This window comes from Eucyclogobius newberryi, unplaced genomic scaffold (genome assembly GCF_026437365.1).
Source record: "Eucyclogobius newberryi isolate DKJ021-1_F unplaced genomic scaffold, fEucNew1.0.hap1 SCAF_10, whole genome shotgun sequence".
Lineage (NCBI taxonomy): Eukaryota > Metazoa > Chordata > Actinopteri > Gobiiformes > Gobiidae > Eucyclogobius > Eucyclogobius newberryi.
In genome coordinates, this window is record NW_027315724.1 from 22,424,245 (window position 1) to 22,451,724 (window position 27,480).

The 27,480-nt window shown below is 41.4% G+C and overlaps 1 protein-coding gene across 1 annotated transcript; it reads right to left on the bottom strand.

Annotated features, from left to right (window-relative positions):
• Positions 1-5,150: 5,150 nt before the first annotated feature.
• Positions 5,151-25,914, bottom strand: ttc12 (tetratricopeptide repeat domain 12). Its single transcript, XM_072456894.1, has 21 exons — positions 25,748-25,914; positions 25,486-25,655; positions 25,340-25,364; positions 25,068-25,145; positions 24,870-24,991; positions 24,719-24,778; positions 24,576-24,647; positions 24,405-24,465; positions 23,833-24,021; positions 22,100-22,169; positions 20,165-20,256; positions 19,837-20,005; positions 19,067-19,162; positions 18,561-18,624; positions 18,327-18,461; positions 18,119-18,211; positions 17,742-17,810; positions 16,227-16,328; positions 6,783-6,882; positions 6,409-6,637; positions 5,151-5,368 (listed from the first exon to the last, which is right to left on the bottom strand). Exons 1-21 carry the CDS (start codon positions 25,797-25,799, stop codon positions 5,299-5,301), a joined length of 2,118 nt encoding a protein of 705 aa, XP_072312995.1. The 5' UTR covers positions 25,800-25,914; the 3' UTR covers positions 5,151-5,298.
• Between the last annotated feature and the right edge of the window lie 1,566 nt (positions 25,915-27,480).

Sequence of the window (27,480 nt, forward strand, 5' to 3'; positions counted from 1 at the left end):
TTCCTACTACTAATTAGTATGCACGGGGCGTGCATGAGTGAAGGAGTGCGTTAGTGAGTGTTTGGAAGTGGGCGAGCGCTTCGCGCTCGATTTCGCAACCGTGCTTCGCACGGCCTTACGAGATTAATAGGCCTCTCGCCAGCTTGTGGCGCTCGGGCCTAAATATATTTAGTTACACAATACTGAATATCTGCATTAAAATGTATTTTGTAACTCATCATTAATCAGAGTACTGAATACTTTCACCTTGAGTTGCTTTATATAGTGTGAAAACACAACATCGGATTGAAACAGCTTTTTGTTTCACTATTTGTTATACTCATTTGTACTATAAGACAACCTTTAACTATTTTTATCACTAATTCAGTTCAGTTTGAAGCATAAATCAAATACCACAAAGGATTAATCTGATTTTTAGAAAAGCAAATGTATTCTGAATTCTACCAAAACAAAGATCTACTCAAAATTAGTATCCTGAACATATTTTTGGAACATGTATTCAGTTACTTCCCAACACTGTCTAAAATCCTCGTGACCCTTATGGTGATATTTGCTTACATTGATAGCGTTAGTGCAGATCACGGGTCCTTCTCATCAACTGGAGCATACAAATATTCTAAAAGGGCATATTCAGTCAACATATTCTGGGATGGCTTAATAGAAGGTTGTTAGGAGTCATGTCAGAAGATATTTTTACCGTTTCGAATATGCAAGGTTAAAAAGTCAAATTGGATTGAAAAAGCGCTTTAGTGCCATATCAGATTTATTCCCATGATCTAAGTCTGTATGAATAATTGATGCATGGAGAGCAGAAGTATTTACTGTAAAATACACCGAGCTGTTTACCAAAGATGCTTTAGTCTGTCTTATCTTCACTATTGTAAACGTCACAGAAGTCAATTGCGATTTAGCGTTTTTGGCCTGAGGTTCTAGTTCTGCTCGTCGCCTCATCCTGGAGTGACTTTGTTTGTTTTCTTGTGCAGTATCTTTACCCGGTCGGATGCCCTTGCAATCTGGTGCGGCAAACTTTTTAATCAAGCTGCAGAGGAATGACAGGTTTGCAGCGTGCACTCTTTGTCTCTTTTAAGCTCTCTCGACTTAAGAGTGGGTCCTGGGGGAACATTTGTCATGTCCTCTTTCCTAATTTTCACTTTATTGTCTTCCTGCCCTTTTGTTCTCTGTTGCACTTTTCTTTTCAACACTGCTCTCATCATCAACGATTTATGTTTTATTTATGCTTTCTGTTGTAGCTGTTTCAACTGCCCTGTTTGTACTGCTATTTTCTTTTCCTGTGGTTTCTCCTAGTTTTCTTTTTTTATCAGCTGTAAATATTCCCTTAGTTCACTCGTTCCATTCTCTGTTTCTAGTCATGTTTGTGTGACTTTCTCCCTGTCCACCTACTTCATATCATGTTTGATAGCGTCCCCATCACAAGGAAAATGATAATCATAACCAGTATAAAGAAACCATGGCATTCTTGAATGACTTGCTGATAGCTTTCTGATTGCGAGCCTTCCCAGGGACCTCTTCTTGTTGGTGTTGTTGAGACTCTGAAATCAAGGCTTGATTCTTCTATAAGAAGAGACATTTCAGACTTTGCCATGGGCCAATTTATTGTCTCGAGAATCAACAAATAATGGCTGGAGGCGGCTTTGTATGGCGCTTAGTTACACGATTAAAAATGATCCATCGTAATTAAGAAATAAATCCGTGCAATCTTCATTCCTCCAGGAGTGATTCATTGTGATTACCTTTGAAACTTGTTCTACTTCTAAAGTAGTGACCTTTATTAGCTGCTCCGTGTCATATTTTTTGTATTGGCATTCGGGAAAACGTATCAGCGCTCTCCGCTGTCTCAGAGCTAAAAAGCATTTTGGAGCCTTGAGCTTCCATCAGCATTGATGTCCCTCCACTCACATGTGACAAAGGGATGTGAAATTCAAGACTTGCTCTGTCTTGCATTTATTGAAGAACTGGGGGAAGTGTTGTTTTATCCAGATATGTCTTGGGTGGGGACCATGCTGTTTTCTTGTTCTGTGTTTTGTCAGGTTCTCTTGCAGTGTAAGTTGTTTTTCTGTGGTGTAGTTGTTTGGCAAAATCTGTCTGTAGCAAAAGTTTCCTATACATAAAGTTAAGTCTGTTTTTCTGGCTGGTGTCACCGCTGATATCTCAGCAAGAGGCAGTGAGTTAGATCCTACTGTGTGTGCGTGCGAGCTTGTCTGGGAAAACAATTAATTTGGGAGGGAAAAAAAAGAACTTGGACCATGATTCACTCTTTGAAGGCTGAAAGTTGACTGGCATTGAGTCTGCAGCGCTTTGACCAATTCCGCTTGTTTGTGTTCCTTCTTGCTCTAATGAGGTTGTGGATTGATTGAACTCTAAAAGAAGCCAGTATGTACCCGTGGCATCTGAGTGTCTCTTCCTGTCACCGCACAGCCAGAGACTCAGATTTCTCAGTGGACGTCTCTGTTCGATAGCCAAGGCAGGTCAGAGTCGAATTTGTCTTTCCACTTCCCCCTCGTCAAATCCTCCGCTGTGTCGTAGTGGAAGACGGACTGCTCACTCTCCATTTTTTTCCCGAATGAAATACCGTTTTACTCACGCCTGGAAATCATTTATCATTATTGTAATTAACAGGGGCTGCCAAGTAAACAATCACAAGAGATGTGCAGATAGAGCTGTGAACGATGTGAGAGCTGCTCAGTCGGTGTTTGTCTGATTGCTGTCATCAAGCTGAGAGTGAAGCCAAGCAGAGGCTTTTGTTGCATCTGCTGATGACAAGTGAATCACTGGTTTGGAGCTGCCATTCATCATCGAGTCAAATTCAGCTTTCACGTGGGAATCTGCCTATAATTGGAGATCAATTGCGGTTTGTGAATCTGCGTAAATCCTCTCGTGTGTTGGATTATCTGTCATTGATGTTTCTGTTTGGTGGTGGTACTGCTGTGGAGATTGGAGCCGGAATGGAGTCAGGTCTGATGGTGTTCTGCCTTGTGTTGATACGTCCTCTCTCCAGATCCACTCGCTTTATATTTTTCACGAACTGTGTTTTCCTGGTTCAACAACTGCTGTGTCGAGTCTGTGCAGTGTCCATGAACATCACTCGTTATTTCCTGCAACAACAAAACTTCCCTCAGGAATATAATTTATATTAAAGAGTACCGTTTCAATTATGTAACATCAAATGCACTCTTTTCATCAAATTTAGAAAAAAGAAATCATCAATATGTACGCAGCGCATGAAGGGAAGATAAAGAACTTCAATGAGATAATCCACTTAGAGATGAAAGCGTGGTGCCATTCCTCCTCTTATTGTCCTTTTACTATCATTTTATGCATGTACAGTCTAATGAGATTGGTTAGCTGTAAATGGAGAGTGTGTTTTCTGTTAGATGTTAAGAATAGAATTAGTATTTGGTCTGAAGTGTGTTAATTAAATCCAAAACAGATTAGCTAATTTTTGCTGCAAGAAATGATGAAGAATGCAACGTTTGCTTTGACTTTTGCAATCGCATCACATTTTCCCTTTGTTGTCCTTGTTTCAGACTCATTAGAGTTATAAAACGAGAACAGCATAGATAAGTATTGATGGAAAATAAATGTAAGAACAGGCCTAGAAACAGCAAATGTAAACTATATATATGAACAGCAAATCAAACAAATTGAATTAAAGGTGCACAACTTTTTTCTAAGTGTGTGGTCTGTCATCTTCTTGGTTATTTGTAGATGTATCGATGGCGTTAAACGTATATTTCATCCGAACAACATGCTTTCATGTAAGCAGGCTCATCTCTCCACAGAGCTGACCTGTAACATGACTGAAACAAGCAGGTGCAAGACATAAACCATTCCCTAACAGTGGATGTAACTACTGTGATGCATTCATTTTCAGCCATTTCCACAGCGCTGCACGGGCACGAAAAAACATTTAAAAAATCTGACAAACCGAATGAACCGATGAAAACAATCAAATCAGAGCAAAAGCATAAAATGGTTAATGTGGGAAGGCAAGAGCGTTCCAGAGTTCAGCTTTATTAAAATGAATTGGGTTGCAGAAAGACAAAGAGGACGTAAACATCCAGCGAGAGATGCATAATGACAAAAATAAATCCTCATTATCTCGTGTGTGTAACATTTGTATTCCAAAGTAAGAATGATCACTGTATGACGCCACTAATAAGCTGTAATTTGACCATTTTTCCCACTATGAAGTCTGACATACAGGAAAGCAGGTGGAGCCCGAATGTTAAGCGGCCCCTTGTCTGCGGAGGCCTGTGTGGAATCATCTCTGTCGCTGTGTTGTTATTAAAGTTTAATCCGGTTGAGCGGCAGGTATCAGTTGTTTACACACGTCCACAGATGGTATCCGCTATTACAGGGGGCTTATGGTTTGTCCCAGGCCAGTAAACCTTCCCGTAACAGCGCCGGCATCATCAGCAGCTCAGAAACGCGCTCAAGGGTACATTCAAACACCACTCAGTACATGTGAATCTGTGCTCGGCTGTGAATGGAACTATACTGGAAATGAAACTATGTAAATGAGCAAAGCACACACATTACGGAAAATGAGTCTTAAGCTTTAAGCTGTTGTATATCCAACCGCTTCCAATCCCATTTTTGTGTTGGTTGTAAGTGCAAATACAGAGAGAGGCTTGTGTTAAACTTAATGTAATGAACGGCTATGCACACTACAATTTCTTCCATATTCTAAGCCTTTAGTCAGACTCAATGCGTGTGCAAACATTGTGCCCAACTCTCTAGAGGCACACACTTGTTTGAACTGCCACAGCACAACGCACAGAAAAAACTAAGATGAACGACACGCAGACAAGCACCAGACGAGCTAAAGCCCAACAAAAGGCCTTTATTAAATGTTGTTTTGTAAAGCACAAGACAAAGTTGAGAAGACACATCTCATTTGAATACAGCGCAGAAATAATTTCATGGTTTATGGTTGAAGAGATCAGAAAAAGGGTGCTTAGAGGACTGCTGCACCGTAGAGTATTTATAGACATACACATGGAAGGTGTCAAGGGCAACTTAGAATCCTGTTATTGTTTTTGACATTGTATGCAAATGAATACATCGGGAGCTGAATTAAATAAATCATGATTATATCTACGGCATCTACGAACAAGAGGAAAGAATCAGAAAAGATGTTTTATAATATGTAAAAATGGCCTTGTCGTGTTCCAAAACATTGCAATAGTCTGAATATAAAACATTGATGGTGAAAAACAAAGTGGAAGAGTCCTGCGCAGTGACAACCGGCTCCTGTGACTCACGTGGCATCAGTATTCAAGTGAGGAGCTTCGTACAAGAGTGCAAAATCTCAAGGCCGTGCAGTTCTCGAAGTTTATGCATATGTCTGGAGGTGAGAAAACACAAAATGATGTCGTGAGTAGGTGGGAGGGACATTGAAACTAACATCATGAGGGTTGGAGCGTGCAAAGTGAAGATCAACACATTCTAAGAAGAGCAATCGCCTGGAGGATTACACCTTTCAGAATAAAGATACTGGTACTCTTACATCTTTTATAGTTTGGGACACTTCACCAATTATATTCACATTAAATGGGTGTAACACAAAACCGCCTGGAGAGAGTGTTTGTTTTTACACTTCCTGATCATGTTCTAATTTGCATAAGTTCAATTCAATATTCATTTGGATTTAAGCGCCGTTTTCTGAGAGTGACAAGAGTCTCTCAAATGGGTTTATTCAGATTGACAGAGAATCGGCAACTAACACCCGTTGGCTGCGCTGGTGTTTTGGACATGTTTATGTAAATACTAACAGTAGCATGTCTTGGAATTACAGCCTTCCCAGCCAGACAGTTGAAAGACGAGTCCAAGCAAACATGCGCAGAAGGATTACTGTGCTGTAAGGTAATGTTTGCTGTGACAGGGAGCTTAACAAACAAGCAGACTTACTAATACAACCACGCTAAATCTTCACGACTCTGTGTTTATTAATGCTCTTAGGAATGTCTTTCTCCCAGACCTTCTATAATAAATTCAAACCCATCTTCAAGTTACTGTCGCGAATAGCATTTTCTGTTTTCCACAAGAACCAATTATTACTGTATCTGCTGCCTTGGACACAATTACATTCTATTTGATTTAGCAGACGCCTGTTTGTGTGGCCACTGCTTTATTCTTTATATTCAGAGATAAAGAACGAGGTGCAGTTTCAAAGATACTGCCATTATATTATCACAATTTGCCTCATTATGGCTTACTCTTGCCTATATTTCACGAAAATTGTTGACTTGCCATCTTATTATCTGCATTATCCATCAAATCTGTTGTGTGTACTCTTCTGCTTCTATAACTCACTCGAGCTGACCTATAAGTGCTCCATTAAGCTACCGTTCCCACTGCACCAACATTCATGAGGTTCCACGTTACCTGGGCTCAGATCTGCACAGTTTGGCCAGAGCTATAGCTGCGTTTTGCCGTACGGCCGTTCTCTTTGCGTCGCCCGCAGCGTGGCGGAGCAGCAGGAGCACAGTGTCGGTGCCCAGCAGGTTACAAGCAACTCCGTCCAGCTCGAGACAGTGGGACAAACACAGGGCTGCATTTCCAGAAACAACCTCATCACAGCCGGACTCCAGTAAATGACACAAACTGGACAACCCTGTAAAAGCGTTCAAATGTCAAATACACGAGAACTAGGTTTTGTTGACAGTGGAAATAAACACATCTGCATATTGGCTCAACTCTAGGCACATAAATGCATACATTAAGGTGTAAAAAATGTTGAGCATGTCAATCATGTTTACTTTTATCAGCCTTCACCAGGTCCTCGCGGGCCAGCTGATTGGCAGCGGTGCACACAGTCAGCGTCATTATGGCATACTTAGTGGCAGACTGCCCTGTTCCCTGTACGCACAAGCACAAATATTACAAGCTAGTAAATAAAGAACATTTACAAGCAAGCTCTATATTTTACAGTGCCTATCAAAATACAATCTGGAATGAAACAATAATAAGAAAGATAATGCAAATGAGATATGTAAACGGAATATAGCAGCTGCACTCTGCGCTGTAATACTTTTAGGTGACACTTTATAATAACTACACTTTTAATTAGCTTTAATAAAGCACGATGTAACCCTGGTGAGAAACGCGGATCTCCCGTTTGCGCGCTCCTCGCACTCTCTCTCTTTCGGCTCATTACGTCATCACGCTGTTGCGCCGTGCGTCAGCCGGTCACGTGGCGCTGCGCCGCCAATCGTCGGCATATAAACAGGAAATGAGTTGCGGCTCGGGAAATGCCGGTCGGGGAATTCGGGTTGCGCTACAGGTAGGATAAATGGCCACGGATCTTCCGAATTTCATTATGTTGGTTTAATCTACTTAATGCATTTACTGTCCCGCATCTTAGGAGTCGACTACTGGACCCAGATCATCTTATTTAGATCATATATTAACGGTGTAATCCCTCATTCGTCCAGGCGTGTTCCATAGTAGAAAAAGCTTCAGTTGTAGTCATCTGGACTCAGTTAGAAAAAATAGACGTTTCGACTCTCATCCAAGAGTCATTGTCAATAAAAGAATTTAGATCGAGAACTCCGATATTAATACTGTTCTGTGGTAAGACCCGCCCATTGGGCGGAGCCTTCCTGAAGAAGAAAGAGTTGTTTGTTTCAACAGAAACTCCCCCCTTGTATCTACCGAGCTAGCCTATTCAGAATTTTAATGGGCTATTAGAAGAAGAAGAAGGTGAGACTAAACTGCCTCTACACAAGAGGCTTTATCAGCACAGAAGAAATACAAGTTCAGGACCACAGAGTGCCGTGCATCTCCATCTTGAAGCCTCTAATCACTCGTTTGAAGACGGTGAGGTGAAGGTTTTAAGCAGGGAGAAAAGATGGTTTGAAAGAGGAGTCAAGGAAGCTATTTTTGTTAAAAAAGAAAGACCTTCTTTAAACAGAAATGGAGGGTTAAGATTCAATCTTCCTGGTATCTATAATGGTATACTGAACCCCTGGAAAGGTAGAGGACCAGGACCAGGACATTTAGATACTAATCAGGTACTCAGGGTGGTTGAGCCAGGGTCTCACAAAGACAAAGAGGATTCTAATAGCTCATTAAAATTTTGAATAGGCTAGCTCGGTAGATACAAGGGGGGAGTTTCTGTTGAAACAAACAACTCTTTCTTCTTCAGGAAGGCTCCGCCCAATGGGCGGGTCTTACCACAGAACAGTATTAATATCGGAGTTCTCGATCTAAATTCTTTTATTGACAATGACTCTTGGATGAGAGTCGAAACGTCTATTTTTTCGAACTGAGTCCAGATGACTACAACTGAAGCTTTTTCTACTATCATATATTATCGTCGAAACTGGTGAGTGTGCTGCTTAGCTTAACCGCGCCCATTGGTTTGAATGGGCTAGTTAGCATCATCTTTATTGCCCATTTCCTCAAATATTATATAGTCAAACGAAATGAAATTACTCTCATTGTTACTTAAATATGAACACTATTTATTGATAATTTATTGATTTTAAATGTATCTGGAAGCACTTTAAGGTCCAATTTAATGATTGTTGTTCCTTTTGAAGCACCTTATGCACTTTACTTTTGATTGATATTTATTCAATACACTGTTTAAGTACATGACTGAACTTGATGAGCTATTTTACTAATCTAATGTTATTTATTATATTGTAAATGGTTCACTTTGATAATTTACAATATTTAACACCGATATTGATGATTGAAACTAGTTTATTTATTTATGATGTGCACATGATTATTTATTTGGTCCTTTTATTGCACAGGCCAGATTCGATGGCGAGCTAGGAAAGAGTCAAACTGATCCAGACTGCCTAAAGCTTCACAAGCCCGGACTCCACAAGGACTCCACCTGCTCTGGTCAGGCCGGTAGGAGGCTCCTGTAGCCACCCTTTTAGAACTTTCCAAAGAACATTGTATTGTTGCTTAATGAACAATTTGAAACCACACTGCACTTTACAATGCAGCGTGACACACGCTGAGGACACTTTGTGAACTGTCCTACGTGGATGATTTTTTTGAGATTGAACTTTACGATGTACATATCTTCTTCTATCCCTATCTTGTAAACAATAATGAATGGCCATTCTTGTATATTATTATGTTTATATGTCAATTCAATATATGGTACCTGCACACGTAATTATTGTCTCCTACTCACTCTGTTCCGAGAGCCGCATCTAGCACTTCTGATCTAGCCCAATAACAATACATTGTTACCTGTATTTATCCACTTGTAAACTTGTGACACACATGCTACATATTCTTGGCGAGCTAGCCAGGAGCAGAGTACAGAGAGACATAATTCTGGTTTATTTGTATTGATTTACTGAGAATGGACATATTTGAGAAAAAAGGCATAAAGATCCCAAATTCGGTTTTGGTTCAGTACGCTACACATAATGAAACGGATGACGAAGTTGTAGATTTCTTAAAACGTTACGGTTCAGTTTCTAAAACAGAGATTATTGTTGAATTGGATTCTATTTTTCATGATTCCATCGTTGTCGAGTATACCTCGGGAGCGAGTTTGATTTGCGTAGTATGTTACCGTATACTTATGTATGTGAGCTTGATAAAGTAACGTTTGAGATTTTAGATTTGGCTACCGTGTGCGCAGAAGAGGTTGGGAGAGTAAAAACCGAAAGTTATTTGTCAGAGTTGCAAAAAGTGGCTTAAGTAACTGCTCAGGATTTTACTATTGTTTTGAACGGGGTGATGTCTCTGCTTGGCCAAACCATTACAGGGCTTCAGCCTGCAGTTCTCGTCCGTTCAGTTCATCAGCTGGAACCTGGTCCTGCAGCCCAACATCCGGATGCAGTGCCAAAGTTGGAGCCGTCACATACCAGCCGACACTCAGCACGATTCTCTCTGCCAGATTTGTCACACGCCAGTCTCAATCCTCCAGAAGTTCAGCGTTATGTTGTCGAACATATCGTTAAGAATGACGATAATAGTATGAGCTTCAGTTCCCAACGTCTCAGATCTTTCTCAGGAAGAACACCCAGACCTCAAGTTGAATCTGACTATGACACTTGGCGTTCTGGAGTCGAGCTACTGATGAAGGACCCCGCTGTGTCAGATCTTCAACGATCACGCAGGATCTTTGACAGCCTGTTGCCACCTGCTGCTGACATGGTTAAACATGTGAAACCCGACACACTTCCAGACATTTATTTGCAGACACTCGATTCAGCCTACGGTACAGTTCAAGATGGCGATGAACTATACGCCAAGTTTATGGACACGTTCCAGGATGCTGGGGAGAAGGCGTCCACCTATTTGCAGCGTCTCCAAATAGCTTTAAATCTGGCTGTTAAACGTGGAGGAGTGTCAGGCAAGGACAATGATAGACATTTGCTGACTCAATTCTGCCGGGGTTGTTGGGACAATTCGCTCATTTCAGACCTTCAACTAAAACAACGCAAATTTAATCCCCCATCTTTTGCAGAATTATTATTGTTGCTCCGGACGGAGGAAGATCGTGAGGCTGCCAAAACGTGCCGCATGAAGCAACATCTGGGCGCTGGAAGACCCCGAGCCATCCATCAAGCCCAGTATGCCTTCACTGATGCTGGGGAGAAAGGAGAAATTGCTACACTCACTACTGTAACACAAAAACTTGCCCAGCAGCTTGCGGACATTCAGAGGCAGCTGGCCGCCCTCACCGCAGTCCAGTCCAATCCGAACCAGTATGTTCCAAAGGCCACACCTGGCAGTCAGACAGTTGAGAGTCAGAGGGCGGGCAAGCCATCAAAGAACCCGTCTTCTGCACCCAAGCCTGGCTATTGCTATCGGTGTGGTGAAGATGGTCATATCAAACCTCAATGTGTCAATCCCCCAAACTCCAGCCTTGTTGCAGTGAAGAAAAGACAATTTACTGAGAAACAACAAAGATGGCAGAGATTCAATCCGTCATATCAACAGACTTTAAACTAGAACCAGTTTCAGTTACGGGGCGAACTGGAACTACTGCGGACCAACAATGTCCCACAAGAAAGAACAGAGTAACCTGCAACCGGCTAAATCAACCCGCTCAGGCTGAGCCATCACGCTTACCTCAGGGTTTAGTTGGATCCAAATGCACAACCAGTGTGACAGTGTCTGGTCATGAACTTTACTGTCTTTTGGATACAGGTTCCCAAGTCACAACAATCCCTGTATCCGTTTATAATTCTTATTTTGCCGAGCAACCTGTGAAGCCTCTTCATGATTTGTTGCATGTGGAAGGAGCAGCTGGCCAAACAGTTCCCTATCTTGAGTACATTGAAGTAACACTGACTTTATCCAGCAAGACCCCTTTTCTGGTTTTAGCTGGGCAGACCATGGTTGTTGATGGGTCAATCCATATAAGCAGTGAACCAACTTCCAGTCAGTGGGCGCTTGTGGAGCATCCAGTCTCACCCTTGCCAGGTGGGCTGTGTGTACAGAACTCTCTCATAAAGCTCCCAAGCCAATCGAACTCAAAGATTCCAGTTATCTTAACAAATGAGACTGAACACAATATACATATTCAACCCTACAGTACCATTGCTATGCTGTCTTTGTCTCCTCAAATCTTATCGCATAGCGTGGCAACTAATCATTTGACACCTGACATTCACACTCATTTTCTCAACTTGGATTTTGGAGAATCTCCTATTCCTCCGGACTGGAAGGAAAAAATGCATGAAATTTCAGATGTCTTTTCACATCACGATTTGGATTTCGGCCATACAGACAAAATAAAACATTGAATCAACCTAAGCAACGAAACTCCATTCAAGCATAGACCCAGACCTATTCACCCCCAGGACATTGAGGCTGTGAGGCAACATTTAAGGGAGCTTCTGGAGGCTGGTGTCATACGTGAATCGGAGTCTCCATTTGCTTCACCAATTGTTGTTGTCCGAAAGAAAAACGGCACTATTCGACTATGCATTGATTACCGGAAGCTGAACCTGCAAACAGTCAAAGACGCTTATGCTTTACCCAATTTGGAGGAGTCATTTTCTGCCTTGACTGGTTCAAAATGGTTCAGTGTCTTGGATTTAAAATCGGGATATTATCAAATCGAGATGGAGGAGTCTGACAAAGCCAAAACTGCTTTTGTTACTCCGACTGGATTTTGGGAGTTTAACAGGATGCCCCAAGGTGTGACAAATGCGCCCAGCACCTTCCAGCGATTAATGGAGCAGTGCATGGGAGATCTCCATTTAAAGGAAGCTTTAGTCTTCCTTTGACATTATTGTTTTTTCCCACTCCTTGGAAGAGCATGAAGAACGGTTGCTGCGGGTACTACAACGGTTGAAGGAGTATGGACTAAAACTTTCTCCAGAAAAATGCAAATTTTTCCAGACGTCCGTGCGTTACCTGGGACATGTTGTTTCGGAGAGAGGAGTTGAAACTGATCCAGATAAAATTTCAGCCTTGAAGTCATGGCCAGTTCCTACAACACTGAAGGAACTCAAGTCATTTCTGGGATTTGCCGGATATTATAGGAGATTCATCAAAGGATATGCCGGCATTGCTAAACCACCGAATAATTTCACACGAGGTTTAACTCCTCCGTCCAAGCGTCAACCAAAGAACACTTCGAACTCTCTAGACTTAAGGAAGCCTTTTGGTGAGCAGTGATCCTCCGCATGCCAGCTGGCCTTCGAGTCATTAATTGGAAAATTAACAAGTCCGCCAATCCTTGGCTTTGCGGATCCAGAGCTGCCATATATTCTCCACACCGATGCCAGTGCTACTGGCCTTGGGGCTGCGTTGTATCAGGAGCGGCGGGGAGAACTGAGGGTTATTGCTTATGCTAGCCGAGGGTTGGCAGCTAGCGAGTCGAGGTACCCGGCACACAAACTGGAATTCCTTGCCCTCAAGTGGAGCGTCACCGAAAAATTCCACGATTACCTGTATGGGGCCAGCTTCGTCGTTGTGACTGATAACAACCCGTTAACTTACCTCTTAACATCAGCAAAGTTGGACGCTGCTAGTCACAGATGGCTTGCTGCCCTTTCAACATACACATTTAAACTTCAATATAGAGCCGGCAAGAAGAACCAAGACGCCGATGGTTTATCTCGCCGTTTGCATGATCATTCTACTGACAATCAGGAGCAGGAGGACATGGACCTTATCCATCGTTTCACACAAGAGCATTACTGGTCTCCATCTGACGTAGAGATTGATTCCACCATCGTCTCCGCCATCTGTCACAGTTGCCTTGTGAGAAGCCTCCCGATCATTCCACCAGATATTGTGGTTGCTGTAGTGGAATCCTTGGGTGTGTCATCGAGAGCTATTCCCGACTGCTATGCAGACGAAAATAAACATGGACTGCCCGTACTTTCCCCTCTCTCTCGACAGGACCTCAAAGAGAAACAAAGAGCTGACCCAATCATAAAGGTTATTCATCAATTGGAAACTGGCGAAACTGTCCCTCCGACAGCACGGCATGAACTTCCAGATCTTGCACTCTTGTTGAGAGAACTAAATCGGTTGGAATTACAAGAAGAAATTTTATATCGGAGAAGGAAGGATTCAGAACAGCTTTCCAATCAGTTGGTTTTACCTGAGGACTTAAGGGCTACTGTCTTGTCAAGCCTCCATGATGATATGGGCCATTTGGGAATTGAGAGGACTTTGGATTTGGTTCGCTCAAGGTTTTTCTGGCTGCGTATGTCTGCTGACGTGGAAATGAAAATCAAAAACTGTTCCCGGTGTGTGAGGCGCAAGGCACTTCCGGAACGTTCTGCACCCATGGTTAACATCAAAACTACCCGTCCTTTTGAGCTACTTTGCATGGATTACTTATCGCTGGAACCAGACCAAAGTAACACTAAGGATATTCTGGTTTTCACCGATCATTTTACAAAATTTGCAGTAGCAGTACCAACCGCCAATCAAAAAGCAAGAACAGTGGCGAGAGTTTTATGGGAAAACATCATTATTGTCTACGGGATTCCAGAACGTCTTCATACTGATCAAGGACCTGACTTCGAATCAAAACTCATAAAAGAACTTTGCCAACTCGCTGGTATCATAAAAACACGAACAACTCCATATCATCCTCGGGGAAAACCTGTGGAACGGTTCAATCGCACGTTACTCAGTATGCTTGGAACATTGCAACCAAAGCAAAAAACTAAATGGAAGGACTATGTAAAGCCCTTGGTGCATGCATACAATTGCACGAGAAATGATGTTACAGGGTTTGCACCTTATGAGTTGATGTTCGGTCGAGCACCACGGCTTCCAGTAGATTTGGCGTTTGGATTGCCGTTGCGGGAGAATAATTCCAGAACCCATTCCCAATATGTTGCCGCATTGAGATCTCGTATGGAGGAAAGCTTCCAAATAGCGTCAAAGAACGCAGCCAAATCTGGAGAAAGGAACAAAAGCCGTTTCGACCAGCGAGTCACTCCGTCCAGTTTAGAGGAAGGGGACCGAGTGCTGGTTCGAAATGTGAGACTGCGGGGGAAGCATAAACTTGAGTGGGAGAAGGATGTATACGTAGTGCTGGGACGTGCTGGTGATTTACCAGTGTACACCCTGCGTCCAGAGAATAAACCTGACAGACCAACTCGTACACTTCAGAGATCTGCTTCTTCCATGTACTTTCCTTCCGGCTGCTGACGATTCAGATCCATTGCTCGAACCATCACGACGGCCTTTGACCCGAAGCCAGAAACCGGCGTGGGATGAGTCTATTGATGATTGCCTGGATGAGGAGGAGAATGAGCGGGAGGTGCGTCCATTTTATGTGGAGCCAGCAACCTTCCATATCAGCCGTACAGAACCAGAACAAGCCAGTTGTAACCAGCCTTTACCCAATGCTGCCAATAATGTACCGTTGACTATAATCAGTTCTGAACCCGCCGAAACCTCAGAAACCTGCTTGCCGGAAGACGCTCTTGAAGTGTCCCTACCTGTGACGGAAGACTCTATGCATGAACATTTACCTGAAGAGCTGGAGCCCCTTGGCCAAGCAGGGATATCACCTCACCCTAATGATTCTTTACTCAGCCAACTTGAACCAGTTGTGGAATCGGCAAATTCATTTGTAGATGAGTCTGAACCATCGGTCCAGCGCCCTACCCGACAGCGTAAACTATTGGTTTGAATGGGCTAGTTAGCATCATCTTTATTGCCCATTTCCTCAAATATTATATTGTCAAATGAAATGAAATTACTCTCATTGTTACTTAAATATGAACACTATTTATTGATAATTTATTGATTGTTTGTAAATGTATCTGGAAGCACTTTAAGGTCCAACTTAATGATTGTTGTTCCTTTTGAAGCACCTTATGCACTTTACTTTTGATTGATATTTATTCAATACACTGTTTAAGTACATGACTGAACTTGATGAGCTATTTTACTGATCTAATGTTATTTATTATATTGTAAATGGTTCACTTTGATAATTTACAATATTTAACACCGATATTGATGATTGAAACTAGTTTATTTATTTATGATGTGCACATGATTATTTATTTGGTCCTTTTATTGCACAGGCCAGATTGGATGGCGAGCTAGGAAAGAGTCAAACTGATCCAGACTGCCTAAAGCTTCACAAGCCCGGACTCCACAAGGACTCCACCTGCTCTGGTCGGGCCGGTAGGAGGCTCCTGTAGCCACCCTTTTAGAACTTTCCAAAGAACATTGTATTGTTGCTTAATAAACAATTTGAAACCACACTGCACTTTACAATTCAGCGTGACACACGCTGAGGACACTTTGTGAACTGTCCTACGTGGATGATTTTTTTGAGATTGAACTTTACGATGTACATATCTTCTTCTATCCCTATCTTGTAAATAATAATGAATGGCCATTCTTGTATATTATTATGTTTATATGTCAATTCAATATATGGTACCTGCACACGTAATTATTGTCTCCTACTCACTCTGTTCCGAGAGCCGCATCTAGCACTTCTGATCTAGCCCAATAACAACACATTGTTACCTGTATTTATCCACTTGTAAACTTGTGACACACATGCTACAACGAACCAAGACTTAATTCAAAGTGAACAAATAGCTTATTAAGATTGATTCAAACTTAGTAACTACATAATTATACATTTCTGAACTTAAAAAGTAGTTACAATTGTTCTTAATAAACTATCTGTTCTTTGTTTGTGCTTTATTAAGGCTAAATAAGGAGTAGTTATCATAAAGTGGTGCAGATTTCTTCATGTGAATTTACTGCAGCACCTTTAACAGCCGCCGCATGCTCCTGACCACTCCTCTCTGGATAGCACAGTGGACCGCCTCGGACGACTGTGGGAGAACATGGCTCAGGACACCCGTGGCTCTCTGCAGGGACAGACCCAGAATGCACCACTGATTCTTGTAAAAGTGTGATTTGATTACTGCTCCAGGCAGTTCATGCTGTCACATCATGGCAAAAAACACTTCCTCCACTTGTGAATGTGTTGTGGTCAAAAAGTGGGCTTCTATATTATATGACTTTCGTGAGCATACATATGAAGTCATGGGAAATTAAAAAGCACAATATTTTACAGTAGCATAAAATTATAGTGAGCCTACATAAAAGGAACAGCATTATTATTCCCACAGTGTTGCTGACTGAATACATAATTCATTATTATTACTGTGGAGGTGCAATAATGTGGCAACATTTACCTGCATGAATGATAATTAAGCACTGTATTTTCAAATAAAAAAGCTTAATTAATTCATAAGTGTTTGCAATAGTCTAAAAAATATTACAATACATTTCGAGTGAGTATCAAATTTTATGCGCTTAGAATAATAAAAAAAAAATATTGTTAAGAATGTGAGATACTACAACTAAACTGACTTTGACGTTTATACAACTGGAGAAAGATGGAATGAGAAGTATGACTCGAGGTCCATGACCTTGTGAGGAGCCAAACGATCTCTCTATTTAAAGAGCTGCAAACAATATAAATAAAAGTTGCTTATCCTGCAACTATAATATATCTTCCATGTAAGAATTTGTGTTAAATACTGGCTTGAAAACCTCGCTCACAGAACCAGTTACATCTTGTCTGTTTCTTGTTGCATGTCACTTCTAATCAGCGGCTGCATTACACAAAATGAAAAGATAATAAATCTGTAGTATGCAAAATATGTATGTTCGTAACATATGTCAGATGTCCAAAGGACAAAACTATCCCAAAAAGTGTGGTTTCAGTCGTTTTAAGAAGACAACACATAGAAAAAAGGTGAAAAACATATAGATATATAAACAAAATATGTGAAAGAGTGTCTGCAGTGTCTGCCAATAGACGTGGTTTTCCATCTCACTAAACACAGACAAAATGTATGATTTATGTCAGCAAAATTGTTTGATTTAATAAATAGAAATTATGGTTTTGTGATCTCTGTCATGTCTTTGTGATTTTTTTCCTGTTGTGTGAAGCGCTTTGAATTCTGAATTGTGCTCTACAGATAAACTTCCCTTGCCTTGCCTTAAAAAGATGAATGAAGCTTAAGTGAAAGAATAATGAATATTTAAATAGAACATCTTGGCAGATGGGAAAGCGCTCCAAGGGTATTGTGCACAATGTGAAACTGTTAAAACAGTTATTAAGAGACTCCAACACCTTGTCCTAGACTTTTCATCATATGAAATGGACAAAAGAATTCAGCATTCGAGCAAAAGATGAAGGTGTCCCTCTTGTAGAGATATAAAGGGATAAAAGAGTCTAGAGAGGTCTAGTCAAAGAGAGATTTACTCACCGTCACCACTCCTCCATCACTGTCCGTCAGCAGGTCAAGACAGCTCCCACAGACAGACACTGCATGCTCCTGTAGACAACAGTTACCTGCTCCTTATCCAATTTTCACATAGATTTCACATTTGAATAGGATCCATCACACACGTCTACACTGTGGCCATTCCTCTTGCACGGTCTGTTACTTTACAGCTTTAATAACTGGAATATTACCTTCATTTGAGCTTTTTACACTATGATATACCAGGAACTTCATTGCAACTAAATATGTCAACGTGATCACATATCACATATTAGGGAACAAAGATAAAGAAAAAATAAATAATAATAGTTTCAAAACGTTCATGACAGTGAATTAATGTTTCTGCCTCATTATATTACCTTAAGAGCAGGTGAAGGAAGGGATGAAAGGTTGATCATGAGGCCAAGCAGAGGGTAAAGAATACCTTTGTATTCAGAAGCTGTGCACTCTTTCTATAGAAAACAGATAAACAAGTTTACAGTACTTTGTGGACAAATAAATTATGACAATTAACATTTCACAAACACAATCAACACGTTTTTTTCCACAAAATGTGTCTTCACTTACAATGGCAACCAGAAAGGCTTTCCAGCAAACAGAATCATGAGATAAATTGTGTCGGATGATGTCATCTTGAGCCAAACCACTGATGGCTAATAGCAAAGCCGGGAGAACAGGCTGATGACACTTGTCGATATTCCTCTGAAAAAAAAAACGATGTTTCATAGTGACTTGTGTGCACACACACACAATAATACACAAATCTGGGCACTACAATAGAAAATGTACTGTAGTACTCACCAGTATAGCAGTAAAAGGAGTCGCAATAGCTTCTGCCAAACCCGGCCTCAACCGGTAACAAAATCTGTGAAACACGAAACTCTGACTAGATTGTTGTGAATTTAAAAGTGTTTTTCTATTGAAAATCAATTGAAGCCCATGTGGTGTCTAGATCATAACTAGATAAAAAAAAAAATCTGATCAAAGCCTTCCATTGACATGAGAACAGGGAGGAGAGACCCTCTGATAGGAGAGGCCGACCCTTTGAGCTTAAGACAGGGAGAATTGATCCCAGCATTTTTCTGCCTGACACTTCGACTGTTGCCCCGCTGTGTTCTGGAGCCTGTGTTGTCCTTTTTGTCTATGTTCTCATGGAGCCAAGCGTACCAGCATTTACATGTATCCACCAATACTTCAGAACACAAACGTTTGTCACTTACCTTTAACATTACCTTTAACAAAATGAAAGCATTATCTATGAACGATTCTTGTTTCATGGTTTTTTTCTTCATACAGAAAGAAAATACCTATTTTCTGATGCAAAATTCACCAAAATGTTGACTGCTGTGTCCTCCTGCTGCTGCCTGGACTTTGAAAAATATGCCATGAGGGTCTTGGCTAACCTTTAGATCCACAGGAAAAAGAAAGTTATACATTAAATAAGATTGAACAGGGAAACTAATGGTAAAGTTTAAAATCAAGATAAAATGCTCAGTTCTTATTAAAATATGTGGATTTTCCTGAATTTAATGAAGAGAGATAATAATAATGATTAGCACCAGTAGAAGAGTAATCTAACAATCACGTTTACAATTAGATTATTATAGCATATGCACAGTATAGATAACGTTATTTTGACCTTTAAATGTGATAATTTAGGCAATTAAAATCGTATAGAGACGACCACACATACTGACACAACGTTCGGGTCTATTTATCTGTGTTACAGTTTTATGCAGCTAAAATCTGGAACATTCTTCCTGAAGATGTGAGACAGGTTCTACTCTAACAATGTTCAAATCCAAGCTAAAAACAGTTTAGTTGTGCATATGACTGAAAGCATTTTTTCTTTGCACTCTTCCCTTTTATGACTTAAATTGTTTTTAATTAGTTAATTTTATTGTATTCCTGTTTATGTAATTTCTTTGTGATCTTAATGCATTTTTCCTGCTGTGTGAAGCACTTTGAATTGCCCTGTGTATGAAATGTGCTCTACAAATAAACTTGCCTTGCCTTTATCTGTGGTAGTATTAAAAATTGCTGCTGTGTTTCTAAGAGGGAGCGTCAGAGATCTTACATCTGCACATCAAGGTTGTCCGTAGCCAACTGTCTGCCGCGAGGTGTTTGAGAATATAAATGTAGCAAACTCAGGCATTCTTTTTGTACCGCCACATCACTCGACAACAAACACTCAATTATGGACTCCTTGAAGACTGAACAGGTCATTAAGGTCTTCTGGTTTTCATCTGGAAAAGAGGTTTACAAAGAAGTTACCAAAAGTTATTCCTGAAGTCCTGCGTCACTCACAGTAATGTACAAGTGTGACTGTAGTGGGGACTGAACTGCATTTCACCCTTATACTACAGAACATGCAAAACACAGCCTTTCTAAAGCGTTTTACTTACCATTTTTACAACAAAGTGTGTACCATAATTTCAGAACCGACACACAGAGCTCCTGGGTGAACGGGTCTGACGATCGTTCTTTCGACAGGCAACTGGAATATAACACAAGACAGACAAGAACATGTGACAACACTCTAACAGCAACAAAAAAAAATCACAATCAGAAAGGTTTTATTGCCAGGCTGCCCCAAATAAATTGTCTGTTTGCTGTAAGCCGACCCAACATTTTTCAAATGGGTCGGGCAAAAGGCAAAAAAAAAAGATCAAAATTTTGCCATTTTTTGACTCGGAGTGACCGCCAGGGGTCAGGCTTCCATAGTCCAGGGGTCAGGCTTCAACAGTCCAGGGGTCAGGCTTCAACAGTCCAGGGGTCAGGCTTCCACAGTCCAGGGGTCAGGCTTCAACAGTCCAGGGGTCAGGCTTCCACAGTCCAGGGGTCAGGCTTCAACAGTCCAGGGGTCAGGCTTCCACAGTCCAGGGGTCAGGCTTCAACAGTCCAGGGGTCAGGCTTCCACAGTCCAGGGGTCAGGCTTAAACAGTCCAGGGGTCAGGCTTCAACAGTCTAGGGGTCAGGCTTCAACAGTCCAGGGGTCAGGCTTCCACAGTCCAGGGGTCAGGCTTCAACAGTCCAGGGGCCAGGCTTCCACAGTCCAGGGGTCAGGCTTCAACAGTCCAGGGGTCAGGCTTCCACAATCCAGGGGTCAGGCTCCCACAGTCCAGGGGTCAGGCTTCCACAGTCCAGGGGTCAGGCTTCCACAATCCAGGGGTCAGGCTTCCACAGTCCAGGGGTCAGGCTTCAACAGTCCAGGGGTCAGGCTTCAACAGTCCAGGGGTCAGGCTTCAACAATCCAGGGGTCAGGCTTCCACAGTCCAGGGGTCAGGCTTCAACAGTCCAGGGGTCAGGCTTCAACAATCCAGGGGTCAGGCTTCCACAGTCCAGGGGTCAGGCTTCAACAGTCCAGGGGTCAGGCTTCAACAGTCCAGGGGTCAGGCTTCCACAGTCCAGGGGTCAGGCTTCAACAGTCCAGGGGTCAGGCTTCAACAGTCCAGGGGTCAGGCTTCAACAGTCCAGGGGTCAGGCTTCAACAGTCCAGGGGTCAGGCTTCAACAGTCAATGACGGAAAACGTCTCTATCAACCCGACCGGGAGACTAAATCTCACAATTTTAAGATATTTCAATCGACCTTTTGTACGTCACTATCCTTTATTTTGGTAGCGAAGGCGAGCGGGGGGAACATGCGGGGGACACAGGCGTCATTGGGATGACGCTGCTGGGCGTGTTTCAATCCCAGAATGCATTGCGTAAGTCAAATTTAAATCAAGTCACACCGTGATAGAGAGTGACATGTACTATGGACACTCCAGTGGCGCCGACAGAGGCACTCCAACTTATAAAAGGCAATATGTTTTCTGTTTTGGGCGTTCTGTTTGGTCACAGAAGCATGTGGAGGATTATCAGCCCTTTTGGGATGTAGTATAGGTTTACCAGCGTGATAAAAATATGAAGGTCGATTCAATAATTGAAAAATAAAAGATTTTGACGTTTTTTCAACAAAATGCTGATAAAAAAAATTCAGTCGGCTAGTTCCATACCGGGTCGGTCAGGTTACGGCAAACAGACATATTATTTTGCCCAGCCCCATTGCCAATTAACTAAATCCACAAAATAGGGGCTTGTTTTGGTTTTGTTTTTCTAGCATCTAATTCAGAAACATTTCTCTGCTGTTTCCTTTTGGTCTAGTGCACAAACAACAACAGCGCAGAAGTGTGAAGTGGTGGGAGCGAGAGAGAGGGGAGCGAGAGGGGAGAGAGGCAGGGGAATGATCTCCTAGTTTAGGTCATCATTGTCTCGCTACATGTGCCTGTAGAAGACCCATCGGTCAAAGCCCCTCTGAGGCCGGACAGCCGCCTCGTCCTCTCCTCCACTCCGCTTACCTCTTCACTGTGTCACTGTCGTTGACGATGCAAAAGCCATTGTTCAGTCTGAAAAGGGTCTGGGTAGTTCCTGTTACCAAAAAAAAACACAATACAAAGTGTGAAAAGAAGGCCATAAATCAAATCAATAAAGCCCCAACTTTCTGTTTCGGTTTAGCTGGTGTACGGCCAAGGCCAATGCTGCAAGAACACTCAATAAAACAATCTGAAGGAGTTGTATTGATTGTAGAAGTAATAATTAATGAAAGTACAGTGAGTATTAAAGTATTTTTTGTAAGGAGGATAAACAACAACAGTTTTACTTATAAATGAAGAGTAAAAAGGTGTGTTGGGAGAGACAGCATGTGCCAAGAATGAAATATATATACACTTGCTATCGAACGTTTCATGCAAAATGTACACATTTCATATAAGCACAAATCGACTTCCTAACAACAGGTTTGATGTGCGTTAGAAAGCAATAAAATGCACAATAAAAGAGGCAGACCGCTAACCTCGATGGGGTTTTTGGATAATTGTGCACTCTGTGATCGCAGTGGTCGCTTTCAAAGTCATTTGTTGGGTCAAAAACGTACAAAAATATCAGCGGTTGGCAAAGTGGGGGTGACCTGCAGGAGATTAGGGAGAACACAGCAACAGAAGCCATGGGTTTCTTTATGACCCATTTTAAAGGGGCATTTTATTCTTTAATACAAAAAAAAGAAAAGGATGGACATGGTCTTTATACAGTGTCAAATGTCATAGCTTTACATCGGGACAGCACCGTGGACGCAGGCGGGACAGTCTGGCCACAGGCTCCAGCACATCATTGGTGGTCAGTGACTTAATAGACAGATAAATATCACCTCCAACAATTCAAGTAAATCTACAACCTAAATTAAGATGAATATCCTGAATTCAAGTAATAGTAACTCTTTTCAGCATCCCTAAAAGCGTTCTATATTTCCTTTGGAGTTTCTTGCTCACTAGACCTTAAGAGTTGGACTGGTCGACGGTAGAAAGATTCAGTGACCCATGAACTGAATGTACAAGGGAATGCTCAAATGTTTGAAGTCAATACAACTATACGACAGACATCAGATGTTTTTATTTTGCCCTGGACAGACCTTGAAGGCTGAATCGTGTCTGCTGTCAGTCCCACACAACTACTGCGCACCGCAATATCAGAACACTGCACCTGGCCCCTTGACTCCATCTAATTTCTTATTACTAGTCATATGAAACACAATTACATGTTATAATTGCTGACATTAGTTGTTTTGGGGCCCCCCTGCTCAGCACTTTTGTAACAGAATCACATCGGCATCAGCCTGTGCATTATAAGCCGCAGGAGAAACAGAAAAATGCCACAAATCAAATCAGCATGCGCCAGTCACATTAGCTGGGTCTATTTCACTGCATCAATGTAATCTAGGCTTATACTGTATATCATATAATTGCCTATATATCAGCCTGCTGAAAACCTCCTTTACATTGTATTTGTATTACATGGCAATGTGCCATTATTTTATTTTATTTATTTACTGCGTTGTAACACCAAATTTCCCCATGTGTGGACATTAAAGGATTGTCTTATCTTATTATAGCTTCATTGCCCACCTTTGGCTATCAGGAACCCAAAGAAGTAGAAAATTGTGGAATCAGTGAAGCAAGTTATTAAATAAAATATGCAAAACGTGAGAAAAGACTTATGCTCTGTGCAGGGTCAAAGATCTCTTAAAAAGAACACATACTGTTGGTTATAGTGTGCGTCAAACACTCGAGAGCCCCGCAGTAGTACAGTGGTCCACGGTCTGGCCCTGACAGCTTCTCCAACAACTGAAGTACAGCTATGGCCTTCTCCTCTCCCATGTCCAAATCCTGCCGCGCACTGTTCTCCTGAATATCTCTCTTTTCATCCAAATCGAGCCGCAGCAGGTATTCTGTATGTGCAGAATACAAAGAATGTCAAGCAAAAGAGAACGTTTTAAAGGTCCTACGCACGCTACACCACTGACTGAGATTTTAATGTCATTTCCAATACCAAAACATAGCTAAAGTTGTTATTTCTTGGTGCCGTCTGCTGGTAATCCTTACACCTCACACCATTAGACCATTTCAGCACTCAAACTTTATTCACTATGCAGCTAATATTTGAGCAAGCAGCTGAGCTTTTGTTTTATTCCTCAATGCAGCAGCAGGTGGAATCTGTCTGAAAAAGGCTTATGCAACCAAAATTAACTATTTAAAAAGCAAATAGGACCTTTAGCAATGACCATATATATTCTAACTGATGCTGTAAAGTGCCATACAGTAAATGGTGTACCTCTTATCAGACTCTTCTTTGCAGGTTCCATTTCCACTATCTTTTGAAAGCAATTCCTGGCCTGAAAAGATAATTTTTACCTTTAGTAAACATATTTTCTTTCAAACTTGAAATGATATATTCATAATTTACACGCGTTGACAGGCATTTTGATTCGGCAATAACACTCGCCTCTTTGTAGTTTTGCAGAGCGTGGTGTGCTTTGCCCATGTGTAGGTACGCCTTGGTGCATTTTTCATTACACTACAAGAAAATAATCGTGAACATGATCATGGCAGCTCAAAGGAAGGTAGAAAAAAATACCCAAATCTTACCTTTAAAGCCCATTCACAATCAGAAATAACCTCCTTGAACTTGCAGAGCTTCATAAAGGCCTATGTTAGTCACAAATTGAATAAAAACATCGATCTAACATGATTCTTCTGTCAAGTATAACTAATAATAGAGATTGTGGACTGTACTCACTTGAGCTCGGTTGGTGTATAAGACCTCCATGTCCTTTAGTTCAGTCAGTCCCTCACTGTAACATGTCACAGCCGTCTCAAAGTCTTCTTGAGCAAAAGCTTTGTTGCCCTTGTCTTTTAGAGCTGTGAAAGGCATTCAAATACACAACTTAACAAGAAATATCTAAAGTTTATATCTTTAACATTATTTTTCACAGACCGATTGCTCTTTTCTCCTTTTCCAGCCTCATTTTGTTCCTCTCGTAAGCATCTTTCTCCATTGTTTTCATAAAACTCTCTGTAAAAAAATAATGTGATCAGGGTGAATAAGACTTACGGTAATAACAAATCTTTCATTTCTTCCAGGATTATTATACAGAATAATGTCATTCCTTCCTTTTCTTGACATTCTTGACATTCCTCCATTCTCTTTCAAGGAAATATATCCAATAGGCCGAGCATAATCATAAGAGACATATTACATTTTCTCACCTGGACTTTGATTTTGCAGCACGTCCTGTCAAGGAGAAAATCACTATGTTAATATCAAGACGATCCGCTTTATACGAACTGAACAGTGACCGAGAATGTTCACGTCAGACAGAAAGTAAGATGTGCATATCACAGGGAGACTGTACCGAGGGAGCCTGGAGACGAGGCGCTTTATTGATCCTAGTGTGGTCTATTGTTGTTGTTGTTGTTGTTGTTGTGCACGGCTCTTCTAAAGCAGCGATGTGGCGGTCAGCTTCCTCCATGGCCTCCTGCTGTTTGTCGGTGTCTGCAGAGTTCAGATTCTGCACGAGCTTGCCTGAAATCACGTTTAACATAATCCCTCCATATCCAACATGCTGAGGTTAACATGATAAACATTGCATTACACGACTAAAAATACCTACTCACTTATTGTGTCGACATTGTTCAAAAAACTCTCAATATCTTGCATGTTGTCCATTGTGAATAGTTAAAACTGTGTCCAAAAGAGAAATGATAGAAGCTCTAGCTAAAGCCTGGCTAAAACAGGCAAGTTCGGCTTGTTGTCGGTTACCATGGTGAGAGTCCGCTTAGCTCCGCCCAGGTTTTATGGACCGTGTATTTGTCTTACAACTGTCCTCCTCCTTGGTCTGAGCTTATGTTTTGGAGACAATATAGTGGATAATATTCGGCTTTCTAATCAGGCTTTTCATCAGATTATGCTCAGACTTTATCAGGCCTAAATTCGTGCTAAAATGATGTTTAATAATCGTCTTCTTCTTCTTCTTTGGTGTTTTAACTCGGTTGGTATCCAAGTTGTTGTTGTTGTTGTTGTTGTTTTATGGCGGTTGGCATCCAATTGTTGCATTACCGCCAGACTTTATTCCTCAGACTTTTCGTAGTCCTCAGACTCTGTCGTAGTCCGTAAAAGTACTCCTTCCAAGTGTCACATTACCCCCGCCACCAACTGTAGTTGTACGTCTAAGACTTTGTTCTTTTTAGAATTCTGCTGGTGGTACACATATCACTTTGAGCTAGATCATCGCCATGGTAACCAACATCTGCTTCAGGCACGGCAGAAATGTTGTGTCCCTCGACAGAAGAAGAAGAGGGGAAGGGGGGAGAGGGGGGGAGTCTAAAGAATAAAGTCTAAAGAATAAAGTCTAGTCTAGTGTGTGTGTGTGTGTGTGTGTGTGTGTGTGTGTGTGTGTGTGTGTGTGTGTGTGTGTGTGTGTGTGTGTGTGTGTGTGTGCGTGCGTGCGTGCGTGCATGCGTGTGGGTGTGGGTCAACTCTACTCAAGAACTCACACTTTTTAATTATCGTTCTTTCTTAAAATACTACTACTACTAAATAAGTTTCGTTAAATAAATATGTTTTCATTTTAAATTGTTGTTGATAGTAGGCACGTAGTAGATGAAATCATATGATCATAGACATAGGTTAATTCTACATTAAATATAGAGAGTGTTTTCAGGGTGATAAAAATGTCAGTATGGCTGCATTATAGGGCCACATACCATCATTGTGCCCTGTTCTTACATATTTTTCTATTAGAATTATGCTTGTTTTGTTATTATTATTTGTTATGCTGTAATGGCCACGGCAACAGAACCCATGATCTCCACAGCCTTTATTATTACAATTGCATTATACATAGGTTTATACGAGTATATTTAACTGGGAAAAATAAATACAAAAAGATTGACATTCCCATAGCCACAATTTAACTTTCCTACCTAGAAGTAGTTTTTACTGACCCCAGACTTTAAGTAGACATAGTGACTGAGAAATGAGAAGTATAATCTCTGACACTCACACCTGTCTCCAGAACCATTAGAACCATGTCGATTCTTACGCCTGAAACTCATGAATACAGTAGCTAGGGTACTATTATTCTTGCCCCTTGAGTTAAATTTGTGTTTTGTTTTGGTGGGTGGCTGAATCGTGTCCTTTGTTCCTTAAACACTGACTGTATGAGCCCTTCCCAAGAATGGCCCATTATCCTCATTGTGTCTGCCCTGTAATGGCCCGTGGATTCCTCCTCAATAGAAGTCAACACCACTGCCAGGGCAAAGAGGCCGTAAAACTAAAACTAAATGAATATGTTGAGCAAAACGGCTGAACAAAAATATGTACATACACACATAGATATATATACAAT

Coding starts and splice junctions, on each gene's coding strand:
- ttc12 (XM_072456894.1), bottom strand. CDS start 25,799: ATGGACAACATGCAAGATATTGAGAGTTTTTTGAACAATGTCGACACA. Junction 20,006..20,164: donor CACACTTTGTTGTAAAAATG/GTAAGTAAAACG, acceptor CCTCTTTTCCAG/ATGAAAACCAGAAGACCTTA. Junction 18,462..18,560: donor CTCCTTTTACTGCTATACTG/GTGAGTACTACA, acceptor TTTTTTTTTCAG/AGGAATATCGACAAGTGTCA.